Source organism: Xiphophorus hellerii, chromosome 1 (genome assembly GCF_003331165.1).
Source record: "Xiphophorus hellerii strain 12219 chromosome 1, Xiphophorus_hellerii-4.1, whole genome shotgun sequence".
Classification (NCBI taxonomy): domain Eukaryota; kingdom Metazoa; phylum Chordata; class Actinopteri; order Cyprinodontiformes; family Poeciliidae; genus Xiphophorus; species Xiphophorus hellerii.
The window spans coordinates 5444496-5462473 of record NC_045672.1 but is presented as its reverse complement, the minus strand read 5'-3'; the positions used below and the strand labels follow the sequence as shown (position 1 = coordinate 5462473).

At 42.4% G+C, this 17978-nt stretch overlaps 2 protein-coding genes across 5 annotated transcripts in view; both read left to right on the top strand.

Annotated features, from left to right (window-relative positions):
* myt1b (myelin transcription factor 1b) overlaps positions 1–5583 on the top strand; it is a 146301-nt gene extending 140718 nt beyond the window's left edge. For all 3 annotated transcript variants that reach the window (XM_032569535.1, XM_032569543.1, XM_032569554.1), the window contains one exon: positions 463–5583. In XM_032569535.1, coding sequence (XP_032425426.1) covers positions 463–606 — 144 coding nt within the window. In that variant the 3' untranslated portion in view covers positions 607–5583. The remainder of the gene's footprint in view (positions 1–462) is intronic.
* A 3549-nt stretch (positions 5584–9132) lies between these two features.
* pcmtd2b (protein-L-isoaspartate (D-aspartate) O-methyltransferase domain containing 2b) lies at positions 9133–17551 on the top strand. 2 transcript variants are annotated; one of them, XM_032569514.1, is made up of 7 exons: positions 9133–9264; positions 11229–11459; positions 11539–11689; positions 11770–11872; positions 12233–12404; positions 14284–14407; positions 14848–17551. In XM_032569514.1, the coding sequence occupies exons 2-7, from the start codon at positions 11304–11306 to the stop codon at positions 15411–15413; spliced, it is 1272 nt and encodes a 423-aa protein (XP_032425405.1). In that variant the 5' UTR covers positions 9133–9264; positions 11229–11303; the 3' UTR covers positions 15414–17551. The 2 variants fall into 2 exon arrangements, with proteins under 2 accessions (XP_032425405.1, XP_032425414.1); XM_032569523.1 differs by having other exon boundaries at positions 9151–9264; positions 11299–11459.
* Positions 17552–17978: the final 427 nt, after the last annotated feature.

Below are 17978 nucleotides of genomic sequence, written 5' to 3'. Positions count from 1 at the left end.
TACAGAAGAGCTATGGATTCAGCGCGTTGGAATGACACACAACTTTTTATGAACTCTGTGATGCCACTAGAAATCTGGTGGAGCCAGCTGCACATGGTCCGGAAAAAACAAAAGCAAACCATCGCCCTCCTACTACTTCCTGTTGTCTTCTTCGGCGTTTTCACCAGTAGTAACATCCGGCTAGTGATCACATGACTCATGTGGTGTGAAAAAAAGTGTTTCCATTGCAACACTATCAAAATATGCCTATTTTGATATGATTGAAAAACCACTTTATTGTAACTCAAAAACCTTTTATCGAAAAATATGAGGGTTTTCTTCAAAATTGGCATGTTTCCATTAAGCTGAATTCTTTTTGTATTTTAAATTTGTGCAATTTTACGGTGAGTAGAAATGCACATACCGTTCCACTTATCTCACTTGCTATTTATCTCACTTATCACAATCTATCTTGCATGGCAGCAGGAGCCAATCACCGAGCAGAACTTTGACAACTACGTCAGCACCCTGACCGACATGTACACCAACAAGGAGTGCTTCCAGAGCCCGGAAAACAAGGCCTTACTGGAGAGTATCAACAAGGCTGTGAAGGGCATCAAAGTGTGAGGCTCGACGAACGGCACAGGAGGGAGTCTGAAACGGCTGCTGAAGCTGGAGAGCTGGACGCAGCGAGGATGGGAGGGAGTTGGAGAGATGCTGAAATGCTCGACGATATATTTAAATATGATTCAAAAGCAAAAAGGGAATTCAGGTTACTTAAATAAACGGCAAATTTTCAAATAAAATCAACCCAGGGAGCACCTCTGTTGAAGAAAAAGCGACCAAAATCCACATCATGCTGCTTCTGAGATTCAGAGGAGGAAACCTTCAAGTCAGAGTGTTTGGAAAAGCAGGAATAATGTTTGTAGGAACTAGATCCAAGGGGCTTCGACGTGCCGTATGTTTACCTGCTGAGTCTGCTTCCAACGGGGCCGGAACGCCGGAACGAGGAGGCGGGATCTGCTTCCGGACGACGGGACTTTCGCCGCTGTCCTGTAGCATTGGCTGGGAGGGGAGGAGGGGGGGGGCGCTCACCAGCTGTGTGATCCACAACCACTCACGCCTACACGTGCACACACACACACTTCTCACACACAGCCCAGCGAAATGAGAGACATGCTCACCTGAATGTGTGTGTCTGCAGCGGTGAGGCAGATCTCAGAGCAGCCTGGATACTCAGCAGACCAAACCCTCTCTGTTTTTTTTTCTGGAATGATGATAGGAGTAGTGTGCACACATCTCAGCTTCGGTTAGTCATATCAATAGTATTTATTAACATAGAAATTGCACTTCATTTCAATGAATAGTTTTGTGGTACGATAATTATTGTTATATATGAATTATTTAAACTTGTGAACTTTTGAATTGTAACTTATTGCCCTTTATGTTATTGAGGTTTATTTATTTAAAGCAATCTATTTATTAATAACTTTGTTTTGTAAAACAAACCAACAAAAAAAAAAATGCAACTTTACTGATAACCGATCTGCAGATGTCTTAAGAATCTATAACGACAGACGAGGCGTATTTTTTATTTATTTATTTATTTATTTTTTTTACTTTTTACGTGCAGATGTTTTATAAGGAATCAAAATTCTTTTGATAATTTTACAAGAAAATGATCTTTTTGGGGTTTTTTTTCTTTTTTTTTCTTGTTTTCCTCCGTTTTGTTTGTGCTTTTTTCTGTTGCTGCTACAAAACCCCCCACGGGCGAGAGGGAAAAAAGAAAACGAAAAATTATGTATTTATTATTTATTTAATGAGAAAGAAGTCGACTGATGTGTATTTATTTTGTTTCTTATTTATGTGCGTGTTGTGACGGTTGAGTCTGAGTAGTTAAGAAAAAAAAAAAGATTTTGAAAAAAAAAAAATCCACTGCTAATACTTAAATAAAGAAACGACATCAATACCAGTACTGTTTGATTGCTTAGGCGTGTACTTAGACAAACCAGCAGCTGATTGTAAACCGAACAGAAGCACTCACTTCTCTGTTACTGTCACATTTCTGTGTTTTAATTTGCTTTCTGTCAGGTGAAGAAAAGAAAAAAAAAGCTTAAAAAGAAAAAAAAAAAAGTATTTTTTGTACCTCTCCCAAGCTCTTTGTAGCGGCCAGCACTGGCTCACCCAGAACCTCTACGATGCGCCGAGGCTGCTTGGCGAATTATTCTCTGATCGTCCGTAAAACTGTTCCACACAGAGCTATTTTCCGGACCGTGTTTCAGCCTGGATGCATGATGATTCCTAAAATACACTGCGACATATCCAAACCCTTGAGGATACGATAAGGTCCTTAATATCTTTGACTAGCTTCAAAACATACACACCCTTGTAGCCTTACTCTAGATTTTAATTTTTTTTTTTCTCGATGCACAAAGTGCCACTGATTAAAAAGAAAAGAAAAAGAGCAAAAAAAAGAAAAAGGAGAGCTTACTTTTTTCCTGATTCTCTGCATCTCTGCAATGTAAGAATGTCTGGTTGCCCGGGACGACCACGGCATCGAGAGAGAACGCGGATTGTTTCAAAATGCCTTTATTTCTCTGCCAAGATGGCCATAAGTACACTATATATACATTCTGTACAAATAGATTTTAAAGATGCTATATATATGAATATAAACATACATATATTTTTCCAGTGTAATTGTTGACTTCTTCTTCTTCTCTTGTATTATCAGAAGCTGTTCAGGCGAGACGTTAAGGGTGCGTCATGGTGAGGAGGCGGTTGCTCCTTCTTTAATATCACTTAGACCTGCTCAACTGTGGCTTTAAACATTCAGTCAAGCTGAAGTCGTTGATGGTAGTGGAACAGTACTTTTGGATCCCGTCAGTTTCCTTCCCCCCCGTCTCGGTTTTTTTTTTCTTCTTCTTCTTCTTCTTTTCGTCCACCTGTCTCGTCTTTGGCCCGAAGGTGTGCTAAACATCAGCTGCATGTTTACGGCTGAACCTGAATCCTAAGTGTCAGTGTGAGTTCATGTATAGTGGAAAAAAAAAAAAAAAAGACGATGCCTCTGAATAATGTTCTGCACATTGTGTTCAGCGACGTTGTGCAGTTTCTGAATATTCTTCTTCTTTGTGTGTTGTTCATGGTGAAGGCCTGCTCGCTCCGAGCTCTTTCGTGTTCAGACAAACCAGTAGGAGACGTTAGTGTGACCTGCCTTTGGGGTGAAACTATTCCCATGTGTAGCTCTGATGTCCAAGGCATGTTGTAAATGTGCTCTTAGCCAGCGTAGAATGTGCACTTTCTGAGTAACTCGTCGAAGATGCCAGCAGTTGAAGTCGGACAGATCTGAGATCAGGACATTTCCTGTGTTTTCTCTGAAGAGTTTCATGAAATTATTATTATTACTTTTTATGTTCTGGAGGCCTTTATTTAACAGCGGTCAGACGGGAAAAGCGCGTTGTGAGAGAAGACATGCGGCAACAGGCCGAGACTCGAATCTGTAACGGCCGCGAGAGCTAAAGGTCTCCATAAATGGGTCGCGCGCTCTACCCCCTGAGTTTTATGAAATTAAAGGATTTTCTTTTTTTCAAATTCTGGGAAACCAAAAAGAGAGAGTGACGGGAAAGGAGTTGCTTGGTTCTCAGGTGACCTGCGGCAGAGCGGAGCATAGCCACAGGTCGAGCAGTCAGCTGAGGCTAGAGGCGATAGCAGCGGCTGGATCAAGGCCTCGTGTGAAATGAGACGAGCGCGTGGGAGTGGAAAATTGATTTGCCGGGCTGCACAGCCTCCCCTTTTGTTGTCGGAGGAGGCGTTTGTTGCATAAATATGTGGACGTCACTCAAGAGAATGTTAAAGCTTTTCCTGACTTTTTAGCCCTCCTCCCAACCCCCGCTCCCACCCCCCACCCGGTCGCTCCAGCCCCTCTTTACCTCCTCCCGGGTCTTCTTTGCGTCTTTCCTCAAGAAAGATTGCTTGGATGCATTTGGTTAACAAAGTAGTGTATTTTTTCCTCTTGAAATGCACAAGAATTCTACCCCGAGAGTGTTAAGACTGTGAATATTCTCCTAACCTATTTGATATGGCATGACCCCTTTTAAACTGCTTGATGAAATTGTCTACTGAGATATGTAAATGAAGAACACTGAGGCCATGAAAGCAGAGCATTTTAAGAAAAAAAAAAAATTTAAAAAAGAGGAAAAAGTCAGCTAAGAAAGCGAACTCAGCCCACGGTCGGTCCTGCACCCACGCACTGTATGTTTTCCTATTTACATAGAAGTACCGAGTGATGGAGTCAGTTTTATTGTTCTGATCGGAAAAAGAGCATTTAACAAGACGGGGCTCCGTTTTTTTCCCCCCACTTTTCCCCCTCTCTCAATTTTATTTGATGTGACGACACTTTTCAGGGAATTCAGTCAACACCAAAATCCAAATGTGAGTGTGAAGGGGAGATATATAAGGAGAGACAGAGAGAGAGAGAGAGAAAAAACTGAGTGGCACTTTTTCATCAGGCTGTCCAAAATATAACAAAACCAAAAGAAACCCCCATTTTTTCCCACCTCCCCAGCCGTAGTTCTCAGATATGTGTGGTCTTATCATGTGTGCCTTTCTCCCTCCACTCATGTCAACATATGGTATGTTTACACCCATTCAATTACTGCTGAAAATCCTCGGTCCTGATCCAGATGTCTGACTTTCAGGGGGAAACGGGTGGGGGTGGGTTAACGGTTTTACTCTGTGGAATAAAGCGTGTCGTCTTCTGTCCGCTGCAGACAGAGAGCACTCTGAGTAACAGGGGAAAACTCAAAGCTTTTGTCTCTCTGAAGAAACTGTGATCTCATTCTGTCGATTCAGGTACCACAAACTGCACGGACAGTTTCTGTGAAGGGATCTGAAGCTCGGCAGTCATCTCTAGATAATGCATCAGAGTGCAGGGCATTATTTTGACATAAGTGGAAAGAGTTTCTGTACATATTTGTATCCAGACAAAAAAGAAAAAAAAAAAACAGTGTTATTTGTTGTTGTATCGAAGTTGAAAATGGTTTCGAAACTAATAACGATTCTAAAAATAAAGAATAGTCTGTGACAAAACAAAAAAAAAAAACAACAAAAACTCCACAGCCAAGGGTTGTCCTGCTAGCACATTTTTACAGAGATGAGCTATTTTTACTGGTGATTTTCTAGACACTGACGTTGAAATCCTTTAAAAAATAAAAATAAAAAAATAGTATAAAACTTCCAGAAGTACAAGCACTTCCATTACTATAGAATGTGTGATCATTTTAGTTACTTTTGTAGATGTGGCTGTTCCTTTGCGACTGCACCGTTTTGTAAAGTGGGACAGGCCTTGGCTGTGTGTTCTTAGGGATTCATGCTTTTGTTTAACCTTTTTTTTTGTGGGGGTGGGTGGGGCGGGGGGGTTATAACACTGTAGATTGGCCAAGTTTGTGGATGTGTGTTTGTGTACTTGTTAACATGTTCCCTGTTTCTGTGTCAGTGTTATAAAGCAGAGAATTGACGTCAGTTATTGTGAGGGTATGAACCATTTTAAATGTTCTCTATAAAAAAACAACAAAAAAAAAACAAATAAAGACTCATAGAACAGAGCATTTGTGTTTCCGACTGATTCATATATCTATGTATAAATGTATAGACTCTTCTGTACACACAAACGACCTTGAAGGACATTACAGTTTCAATACGAAGGATTTCACACGATGTTGACCTGCTGTTAAGCTGGTAAAGACATATTTTTAAAGGATCTGCAGAGGGTGTGAATACTTGTCATTAGTGACAGTATCAGCATGAGATATTGTGATACAGCAGTTGGCATTAGCACTCACCGGTAGATCAGTACTAGGACCAAGTCTAATAAAGACACATACACAGAGTGTGATAAAATACATCTGAACTGACAACACAATGCTTCAATAATGATCTAATTGGGACAGGAACAGGTCATGTCATCATATGAACTAACTAGTCATTGTGATTTTGTTGACTGATCATTGTACTGTATAAAGCAGGTTCTTACTGTGAAATCTTTGCCTTTTCCCTGCTAAACTGAGCCTTTGAGTGAGCATTTATGACCAGTCCTCAATGCCTGAGTAAAACTGGCAACAGAGAAGAATCGGCTGTTTAGCACAAAGTTCTAGAAAACTTCAACTCTTTTGAACTAGACAGTGTTGAGCCTCCAGCCAGGAAGGAACTACAAGGAGCAAGGAGGCTGGTATGAGAACTATTAATCCCACAATGCATTGTGATAACCTCCTTTCAGTTTTAGCAGGAAATGGCAGAGTTTCGCTCTGGGAAATTGTGACATTATATTAAGAAAGAGGAGCCACTAATGGAAGTCAGTCTAATCTGCAGGGACTGACCCATGGGAGAGGACATCTTCCTGAATCAGAAAGACCATCTCCCCTAAGGTGGACTGGTACTTTTACTACAAGTCCTGGACCTGAAATATATATGATATTGTTTGCATATCCAATATTTCTATTCCTAAATCTATTGCTGTAGAAATAAGTCCTGACCCTGGCTTATTCATAAGTCTGCTGAAGGAATCTTGGAATTATAGATTTTCTGAAACGAGATAACTCCCATCGCCGCACCACTGCTTGCTGCCATTGATCTGAGGAAAAAGAGCCTCAATCCCAATATTTGACACATAATTTTGCATGGCTAGATGCTGGATTTTGTACACCTGTACCCGTATGGCTCAAACCTATAGATGTCCTGTTTGCAACAAACCATTTGGGGAGGAGGACTTGTGATGGATTAGCGACCTGTATGAGTGTACCTCCCTCTTACCCCTTGACCACTGGAGTTAGACACCGGCACCCCTGGTGACCCTACTAGGGATAAGCATGTAAAATGATGGACGGACGGATTGATTGATTGATTCAAGGGAGACAGCAAACATGTGGAAGAAGTTGCTCTGGTCAGATGAGACCAAAATCAAACTTCTTGGCATTCATGCAAAACTGTGATGTAAAACTATGTCTGCACATCACCCTGAGCACCCTGACCATCACTCAGTGGAAACATTTTCTTTAGAGCAGATATGGAAGTTGGTCAGATTGGTCTGGAAGACGGATGGAGCCCCTCTGTGGGCCCTTGACGTTCCAATGACTTTTTCCTAAAAGCAGGCATTGGTGCATTTAAAAGATAAATGTCACTCCACAAACCTTTGGTCCTTATGATGTTCATCAGTTCTATTGTGCACATTCATTTCTTATTGAGAACAGGAAACATTTTTTGCAACAAATTTTTAAAACAAACACCAGTACCCATCATATGCACTGCACATTACGCTGAGTAACATTAGTCTCTATTTTATAGTTTGTCATAAACTAATTTAACAGGTTCTTAACTAAACCCACCCTTCAGCTGTAAGAGTAGTGAACCTTCAGTTTACAGTTGAGGGGCCGTTTTGGTTAAGAATTTGTTAAATTAGTTTATGACAAATTATAAAATGGAGACTAAAACTAACTAACATCATTTTACGTATTGACTAATGTTGCTCAGCATAATGTGCAGCCCATGGAATGGGTTCTGATGCTTGATTTCAAAATTTGTAGGGAAAAAAAAAAGTTTGGCAAGCCTTAATTTACCCAACACAATATATGCCTGACTGTTTAAAAAATATAAACATGGTAGTTTTGCCTGTATACTGATTCAAGACATACAATGACTTTCACAAATTGTTCGCTGACATCTGGTGGACGATTTGTGAATTTACATGCATTTGCCAAACACGGGTTTTTGCTATGTCTTTTAGCTCCTTTTGTTAAGAGTGTTTAAAACAATATCAAACCTTTAGTTGTGTGAGTTTCTGCACATCTGTAATTCAACACAAACACTGAACAGGAGGATATCATAAAATCCAGCACAGTTTAATATCACTGAAAATAGATTTGCATGTTAGGAAGGTTAGTTAAGGCATTTCATTTATTTATATTCAAGGCAAGTTTATTTGCACAGCATATTTCAGCACCAAGGCAATTCAAAGTGATGTACATGATGCGATCATAACACAATAAATAAGCGAAACATCTCAAAACATGTTTGAGGCTGAAACTATAAAACGTTCTAATACATGTAGCCTATCTTTCACTTTGCTTTATACGCGTGGCACCCATATTGTATTTTTTGCTAAAAGGCTTCCAGAAGAAAAAACAACAACAAAGAGCCTCACAAAGAGAAAACCATAGTCACAGTAAATCATGGTGGTGGCAGCATCATGCTGTGGGGTTACTTTTCTTCAGATGAACAATGTTCTCAATGTTTTTCAGTGAGAAACATCCAGGTATGCTGGATGTTCTTTGTTATATCTCATCCATATTTATACAGAACAAACATGACAAGTCAAGATGAAATACGAGAACATTTTGCAGCAACTGGGAAGTATGTGGATAAAATGTTAACTGCAAAGTACAAATAACTTATGCCTATCGTCCTGAATGAGTTTTTTTAACCACGGTTGACTTCTTGTTTGAATGTTGGTGCTTTTATTTAGAAGGGATAGCTTCCCGTTTAACTGTGAGTGTAAATGCTTAACGGCAATCAGAAATCATAGAGATTGATAGAGACAAAAGGTATGTTTATGGTGTAAATAAATACTTATTTTACATATTGTGTGATTTAAACTGCGCATTTGTTTAATTATATATGCCAAAACTAAAATGAATTTGGGTTGTAAACGTCATTTTAGAGTTAAAATTCAGCAGTAAAGCGTCATCCTGCAGGGGCCTGGGCGTTTTCCTATTAGCCGTTTGTCTAATCCGCTCAACACGCGCAACAGTCTATTAAAGAGCTTTTTGTCAAACTTCAGAAACAAACAGCAACAATCCCTACATGGATCATTCTAAAGTTGATAATGGTATATTCTACCTTCATAGTGATAAAATAATTATAGTACTTGACTGAATAACAGTATTTGACTGCATTGAAATACCACAAAATTAATCATTTAATGCCAATGATTAAAACATAAAAATAAAAAATATATATATAATATTATATATAGCTAATGCAAAACAACAAAAATATATTTCTTTATCTGAAAAATGAGAAGCTGAAGCCGTTCATGGGAAAAAAGGGCCTTTCTCGACCTGATCTGAACCATTACATCTCCGCTTTGTGAAACTAGGCCATCTTTTTTACGTGCTCGGTGTGTGACGTCATCACGTCAGATGGCCGAATGTTTACATCCAGCAGTGGCTCGTTGACTGGATCCCCCACCACCACCGCCGTCAACAACAAGGAGAAGAACAGGCCGACGAGAAGGTAGGCAGCTGAGACAGAGAGCGTTTCCCCAGCCGGTACCCCGCTAACTGGGCCCGAACCGCGGCTGCTGGGAGCTCTTCTCCCCCGCTGCGGCCAGCTATGGTCCGCGCGTCGTCTCGGTGTTTTCCTCCTTTTCTCTGGAGGACATAATGCAGCTACATGAAGGTGTTACTGGCTGTTTTACTGGCTGTTCGGGTGACAATAACGCGAAAGCACTCTCTGGTACTGGTGGTGTGGTGTTTAAACTGGATGGTTAATGGTGGCGCTAATGGCCGAAGCGCCAGCAGCAGCTTTGGTGAATTAAAACCTGCGGCGCCCCGTCACAGAAACTCTCCAGAAAAGAAAACAACAACAAAAATACATCTACAGAAGCGCCAGGGCATAACCGAGCTCTGATGATTGGCATTCATATAAAGGGTGCACTAAAACAACAAGCAATGATTTAGAGCGCCATCCTCTGGTCATTTTCCGCTGGATCCACCTCCGTTTGATGGGGGATCCCTTGTTTGTTTCTCAGCATCCCTTTCAAGTCGACTCATCAAAGAGCAGCAGCAACATGGAGCTAAGCAGCTGCTTCGTTCGTTTCCAGCCTCCTGATGGGGCCCTTCGTTTGGTCTGGACTGATCTGATCTCTGGAGCCCAGCCAGCCTCATGGTGGCGGTGCTGACCTGGTCAATCGTTACTGTTAACTTGTCATCAAGTTAGACAGGAATACACCAATAAGGAATGTTTATTTCTTTATTCTTACCAAGAAATTGAATTTGCTTGATTTTAGAATCATTTTACTGCTTGAAACCCAGAAGCACCTGTTTAACACATGGATCAGTTCGACAGCAGGCCTACCAGATAAACCACAGGACCCCACATGGCATACTGTTCATGAGTTGCTAGTCCTTGCAACACAGACATAGCACAACAACAACAAGTAGCAGTGCACCAATTGCAGTTTCCTGGCCGGTCATTCATCTTTAAAAAGCCAAACCTGCTGATTCCAATTTTGGCTGATGCTGATTTTTGTTATTTTTGTTTTGTTTTTTTGTCTGAAAACGGCATTAAATATCAAGACAAAGTTGGTAAGTTGGATGATTGTTGTTAGCTGCACACATTCAGACATGACATGGCGGGCAGGCCTGTCCATCAGTTCTCTGTCACGGCAGAGCAAAAGAGGACAGTGTCTGATTTTAAGACCGTTGCAGTGGTAGATAAGATAGGTTACTAAAGTAAGTATCGACCAACCAATTTATTGGTGCAACCCCACTAATAACAACCGTGCACACACGCTTGGAGTAAGCAGCAAAGAAATGTGCAGCTGTGCAGCCGATAAACACACACACAGGCACACACACATTACTTCAAAGTAACATGAAACAGATGGAAGATTAAATTTGTCAATGTGGAATTACAAAACTGTCAAAGTGAGATTCAAATACCCAAATAAAAAAAATGCAGGATTTCTGTTCTTTTTGCCTGTTTTAAATAGTTTCGTTGTGTTCTGCTTGACTAATTTTCACCTTATTTGTGGTATTTTTCATGGGGACACAGATCTTCACAGCACAGTGTGATTGGCTCACTGCCTCTCCATTTATCCCCTGGTTTTTCTCCCCCTGGTGAAGCACCGAAGAGACAAAACAGACAGTTTACTGAGTGGGTGGCAGAACTCAATAAAAATGCAGCATGAAGGCCTTTGAAGTTTTCGCCCAGTCCTGTTCTCATGAACTCAACATTGTGTCTCGTCTGGTCTTGTGAATTTTAGTGCTGCACTCCGACCCCAATTCAGACAGAGAGAGGTTGCACTGAGTCTGGCCTGGGAACACCTTAAAACAACTGAACAAAACACAAAGCAAGAACTGAAACAATAGATTAGGACCATATATGACCTGAGAGAAACTCTTTCTCTGTCTGCTGTCACAAAGCAAGTTCCAGCAGTCAGTGGTACCAGAATCCTCTTCTTTTTCCCATTAAAGGCTATTCGTCTTGGAGAAACCCAGAGCTTGCTGAAGTCCCGTCGGGTTTGTTGTGGTGCTTGTCCTCCAGTCAGGATGGGAGGAGCTGTTAGTGCCGGCGAGGACAACGACGACCTGATCGACAACCTGAAGGAGGCTTACTACATCCGCACGGACCTGGTGGAGCGAGCTTTCAGAGCCATCGACCGGGCCGACTACTACTTGGATGAATACCGGGACAACGCCTACAAGGTGAGGAGCCACTCTGCAACCAGCCAGCGCCGGTCCGGAGAAATCCCCCTTCCTCAGCGTAGCTTTCTGTTCTGGACAGGACCTTGCCTGGCGCCATGGGAACATCCATCTGTCTGCACCGTGCATCTACTCCGAGGTGATGGAGGCTTTGGAGCTGCATCCCGGCCTCTCCTTCCTCAACCTGGGCAGCGGGACCGGCTACCTCAGCACCATGGTCGGGCTCATTCTGGGTAGGCCAGTACAGATCCAAGTCCTGACTGCTTCTCACAGGCGTCTTCAAATAACTCAGATCGTGCTGTTTGCTTTTCAGGACCGTTCGGGGTGAATCACGGAATAGAGCTGCATGCAGATGTGATCGAGTACGCCTACCAGAAGCTGGACTCCTTCATCAAAACCAGTGATAGTTTCGACAAGTAGGTCCAGGCGGATCTGTGACATTTACTTCTTTTTTTTTTTTTTTAGTTACAGTCAAATAAAAGAAAATAAAGATGCTTTATATAATTTTTTTTGGTATGTAACATTTAGGAATTTTGCCTCGGTAATCTTTACGTAAGCTCTCTTCCTAAAGCATTTCCTCTCAGTGAGGTTGAGGTCTGAGTCTTGATCAGGTCGTTGCAGCATTTTGATTCTTGCCTTTTCTCCGGTGTCTAGTTGTAGATGTGCTTTTGTTCCGTTGATTATCTGTTTTTTCGTTATTTTTTGGGGGGGGGGGGGGGGTGGTTCTCCCAGAAATGAATATACTTCTACTTCTTTTTGTTCATTTTTTTTCTCAGGTTTGAGTTCTGTGAGCCGTCCTTTGTGGTGGGTAACTGCCTGGAGATCCCCCCCGAGAGCCGCCACTATGACAGGGTCTACTGTGGCGCCGGGGTGCAGAAGGAACACGAGGAGTACATGAAGAACCTGCTGAAGGTGGGGGGCATCCTGGTGATGCCTCTGGAGGAGAAGGTCAGCCCTCAGCATCATCGTCTCCATGACACTTTCTGTTTCTGTCGTCTTCCTTGTTTTGTTTTTTTTTATTATCTAGCAAGTTAAAGTTGCACCTTTTTTTTTAAACTTGTGACTAGTGACTAACGTGTGACTTGGGGAGTCACATTTGCATTCTTAATCTGTAACATTACAACTCAAAAGCATAAAATATTCACATTTTGTCAATTTGCTGCCACTAATCTCAGTGTTTTTCATTAGGAGTTTGTGTAATAAACCAACATGCGGCATCACCGGTGAAGCGCAAAGTAAAAAAGATTAATATTTTTCCTCCTTTTTTTTAACAAATAACTCAGTAAGTGAGGCACGCGTTGGTGCCACGTTGGTGTCCACCTGTTTGTAATTAAGTTATAACTCCAGCTGTTCTGCTTCTGGTCCCAGAGATTTTCATGTCAGAGAACATTAGAGTACTAGCAGCATTACACTGGAAGTCTTCTAGTCTTCCAAAAAAGCCTACAAGAACTTTTTGAAGAAGTTTTCCAGTTTATTTGGGGGTTTTTTCGGAGAAGTTTAAAATAGGCTTAGGTTCTAACGCAATATCCCAGTGTTTGTTATTATTCCATAATTAAAACTATTCATTCTTGTATTTCTCCCAAAAGAACAAAGACAAAATCTCCGTTAGTCAGGTACTGATGTTTCAACTGTTGTTTCAACAACGGAGTTTTGTCTTTTTAAGTCTTCCAGTAGATTTTAGGGATGTGCTGAGTTGTAACACGAAAACTTGAAAATGGCAAGTCCAAAACTATTGGCCCTTCTGACATTTAGTGGTGAGTAGTGAGGCCTCTCTGTCTTTCAGCTGACAGCGTCCGTCTGTAGTTCTCTTGAGGTAAATGAATCTAGGTTGCTTGGTATTTGAGCGTAGACACTGACCTTACGGGGCCCGCCACAGATTCTCAATGTGATTGAGATCTGGGCTCCTTGAGGACTCCGGGACCCGGATTTTTGTGTCCAACCAGGTCTTTTTACGTTGTTTTAAAGACCTGGGGGTGATCTAAAGCAAGACTTGTTGCAGATTTCTTTAGGTTATCATTCCAAATGCATTCTGCTCCTTGTTTCATGATCCCATGAACATGAACAAGATTCCCAGTGCCTGAAGCAGCTGAATGGCCCCACGTGACGTTCCCACCACCACGTTTAACAGTTCAAACTGTTTTGAAGGTCTCTCCCTTTCTTCTCCTCACCTAGCAATGTCTGATCAGACCAAAGATCAGACTTCCAAACCATCACCTTGTTCCAGATGTTTATGGACAAACTTTAGTCAGGTGTTGACCAGCAGATTCAGTTTTTTCTTGAAGTTGTCCATGATGAAGAGTTTTCGCAGCTGTCTTCCTTGGCACACCAACTCCTCTGGAGGCCAGCTGAGCAACAATCACCTTGTTGACGTCTCTGATCATTTTCCTCTCCGAACGTTTTGAAATCTTGTGTTTGATTAATTTGCTTCTTACCAAAAAGTGTCAGAGTAGTCCAACTGTCCAAGTGCCAGTTGCTCCGCTAACCAGAGTTCCTTATGTTAGGCTCAGTGCTGATTTATTACTCAGGATTGCTTTTAAAAACCTACGCTGTCATGAGGTCACCGGCGTCCTCATGGAACCCATTGGCTTACATTTTTCACATCTATAAAATCTACTGATCAAACTTTGCGGCGATTTTTGTCTTTGCTCTTGTGACAATAATGCAAGTATGAATTGTTTTTATTCATATCCGTGGAAATATGAAGAGTTCTGTGTGATTTCGCCGGGCGGGCTAAAACTGTTGACCTTAACTGCAAGCATGAAGGCGAACATAAATCTGATGAAGAAGAAAAGAGGACGAATGACTTCACTCTGTTGCATTTCTGCAGCTGACCAAGATCATCCGCACCGGACCGAGCAGCTGGGAGACCAAGAAAATCATCTCTGTGTCTTTTGCTCCCCTGGTTCTGCCTAAACACAGCCCCAAGAGCAAACCCAAGACGGCACCTTTGCGTAAGTCTCACTTCAGGTTTGCAGAGATTGTACTGCTGTTTGTTAATGTTCCCAGAATAATAACGCACACTAAGACGACGCAGCATCTCAGACTCATTAAATCCTCACACATAAAACTGGGAATCATTTTAGCCGCTAAAGGCTAAAAGTCAGCCTGGAGTACCTCCCACAGTGCATGCCTATCCATCGCATCGTTTCAAATGCAATAGGCACGGAGATGGAAAAGGAAGGGAGGAAGGGAAAGGAGATGAGAGTAGAGGAGAGAAAGAAGGATAAGACCCTAGAAGTCTGCTTCTATACCTGCAGAAAGAGAGAAAAGAAAAAGAGGGACGGCCATTGATGCTTCGATCTTTAGAACCAGCAGAAAAAGAGTTCTGGACAGAACTTTTTACAGTTTATTGACTTGTCCACCGCTGTCTTTTTGTTTCCTAACCTTCCAGCCAAGTACGAGGTGCGGACGTTACAGGAACTGGCCCGCATCTGCATCCGCCACACCCTGCGGGTGACCACAGACGGAGGGGACGGTCAGGCGCGGGGCCGGGGCTCCTCCTTCAGCGTGGGCCGGGGCCTGGCGGCGGCCGGCCTCCACAAGTACGGCCCGCGCTTTAAGCGCCGTCGCGTCCACCGGCGCCACTGCAACACCCTCATGCTCGCCACCCGCCAAGTGGTGGCCGGTGGCGGGATGGCCCCCGCCTCCCTGGACAGCAACAACAACCAAGAGGGGCGAGTGGAGGACGAGGAGGCGGTCGTAGAGCGGCAGGCCAGGCGGCCGGCGAGGGGCAGCAGGAGAGCGGGTAGGGGGAGGCTGGTGGAGGAGGAGGAGACGGTGGAGGAAGAGGAGGAGGAGGTGGCGGAACGGGACGAAGAGGAGGAGGAGGAGGAGGAGAAGGAAACGGGCGAACTGCTGCGACCCCAGCCGGCCGTCAACGTCCTGAGAGAGAGGATCCTGGGGCTGCCGCTGCCCGAGCCGCTCAAAATGTACCTGCTGTACTACCGGGAGAAATGAGCCGCAGCCGGCGCCGCTCCGCTCCGAACCGCAGCCTGGAGCTTCTCCAGCAGGCGCGCGAGCCTCCGTTCCAACCTAACAACCCCCTAACAAGACCGGCCGACGTCCGGCATCCTCTCCATCATCATCCTCTTTTCTCTCCGTTCTGTTCCCTGAGACTGGGAAGATTCCCCGTTTCCGTTTCCCGTGCGGCAGGACAGCGCCGCGAGCTTCAAGCGGACTCCCGCCGATGAAAGCAGTTTACAGATGAGCTCCCAGCAGTTTATTAACCAAGCAGAAGACTTTTCGGGGAGCAGGGACCAAAACAGTTCACCTTCGACCGGGAACAGAGCGGCCTTACGCTGCAGAGGAGAGGAGGCTCATGGTGAGGCGCCGCGTTTTGCTGACTGGGTCCACAAGTGTGAGAAGAAGAAGCAGAGCTGGTGTCAAGATCCCTCCAGCTGCGGCTGGTGATGGCGGGTGGGGCTGTGTCCACTGATGCGTCTCAGTCTGTTAGATAACTCAGCCGGGACGACGGATCCAGTTTATTTCAACCCGGCAGATTTCCCGTAGAGTCAGCAGGGAATAATGTCAATGTTTTTCACAGTGAATATATTTTTAACAGTGTGAAATCTACAACCCAGGGAGCCCACATGCCCTCCCGCCAAAAGAAATAATTTACTCAACAAACAAACAAAAGCTTTGAGTTATAAAGTGGAATTAATTATTAGGCAAATATTCAGTCAAAAGTCTAAATGTTCTGCAGCGGACTGTAAGTGAGCTCCTGTCTGCTTTCTCTTCACCAGTGGAGTCTTGTGCAGTGAGTGTGTATGTATTTGCTGATTTTTTTATTTTTTATCTTTTAATGGTTCAACATTTATTCTCTGCCATTTCACTTTTATTACACATATCTCAATTTGTGCTGATTACTGAACACGTGGGCACCGACATCTACGAGAAATGAATGTCAGTGGGGCCCATTAGAAATATATCTTCTGAGAAAAACATGAAACTTTGACATCTTTGGTTTCTCCCCGTCTGTCACGGAGATTCTCGGGACGAGCCCGGTTGAAATAAAACCCCAAAATGCCCTTTAAATTTTCTGCTTTCCGAGACCAACTGTTTGTTAGGATTTCCAAACCTTTCGTGGAGAGACGTAGACTTGATAGAAGCTTGAATTTTCCTCTTTTTTATTTTTTTCTATGCACATGTTTTATTCTTTGGGTCCAATCTGGAGCCAGAATCCTTACATTTGTATTCAAAGAGTAGTCGCAAGTCCGTCTGGATCCCTTTGAACTCTCTTAACCAAAATAGAAGGACCATAAAAATGCATACTAATATTCCTTTTTACATGAATGAACCAGCATGATAAAAGAAAAAAACACAAATAATCTTCAACATGCAAGTTTTCTCCCATTGTGTACTCATCATTTTTTACGCAATAAATAGATTTTTTCTTCTTCTTTGTTTTACAAGGCTTGAAGTGGTGTGGATATTTTTAAAAGTGTCTTGTGTTGTTAATCCGACAAAGATACTTCAATAAAAAAGTATCTCCTGTCACCTATTTGGACTCTAGATTCTAGTCTTATAGGCCATTACTCCTTTATCCCCTTTTGTTTGTGTTTTTGTTCCTTTTTCCTCCGGTCCCTAACCTCTGCCCTGTGCCAAATGGACGCTGCACAGGCACATCTCCAGAAAAAACAGCAAACAAGGAACAAGTCGATCAGAATGAAGATGAAAATGGCAAAAAAAGCCAAATTAAGAACTGCTCAGCAGCTCCTATTTTCTTCTGGTTTGTGAAAATGAAACTGTGACGTAAGCAGAAAATTGACTGTGTTTAATATAACAAAACTTTCAGTAAATAGGTAAATTATAGTTGCGATAGTAAAAATCAGTTTGGACTTTAGACACCCCCCCCCCCCCCTCCCCCCCCTCCAAAATGATTCCATCCTCTCTCCAGATTACTTCTCGGCCTGCTGGATCTACCGTCGAGTACTGTATGTAGCTCATTTGTTTGTCATGCACTTTGGCTTTTGTACGTTTGTGCTCCTCTGCTGAATGTATATGAATATTATGTTCCACTTTTAAAAAAAAAGAATTCAGATCAGAGTGACTTTAATTTGGAACTGTTGGTAATAAAGTGGATTCTAAAGATGTAATAACTTCTTATTTCAATGAATTAAATGTTATTAGACCAATGAACAGATTTTAAAGGGTTAAAAAAGGATATATATATATATATATATATATATACATATATATATATATATATATATATATATATATATATATATATATATATATATATTATGTAAAGACTAAGGCTTTCTGGCATTATGTATAATCTTAAGTAGAACCCCAAACTAATTTTTTTTGCAGGTAAATTGTGTAAATATGTTCTTTAGGGTTCTTTCTTTATGTCAAATGTGCAAATTGTGACCATTTAATGTAAATTTGTTTAATTCTGCAAAATCTTGCATAAAACTGTCTCAGTGCTGCCCTCCTTGGGTTGAACGGTGCTACTGCAGTCACCTAGCCTAGCCTGGTAAAAACCAGTCCCTTGCTCTACACTTTGCTTCAACAAGA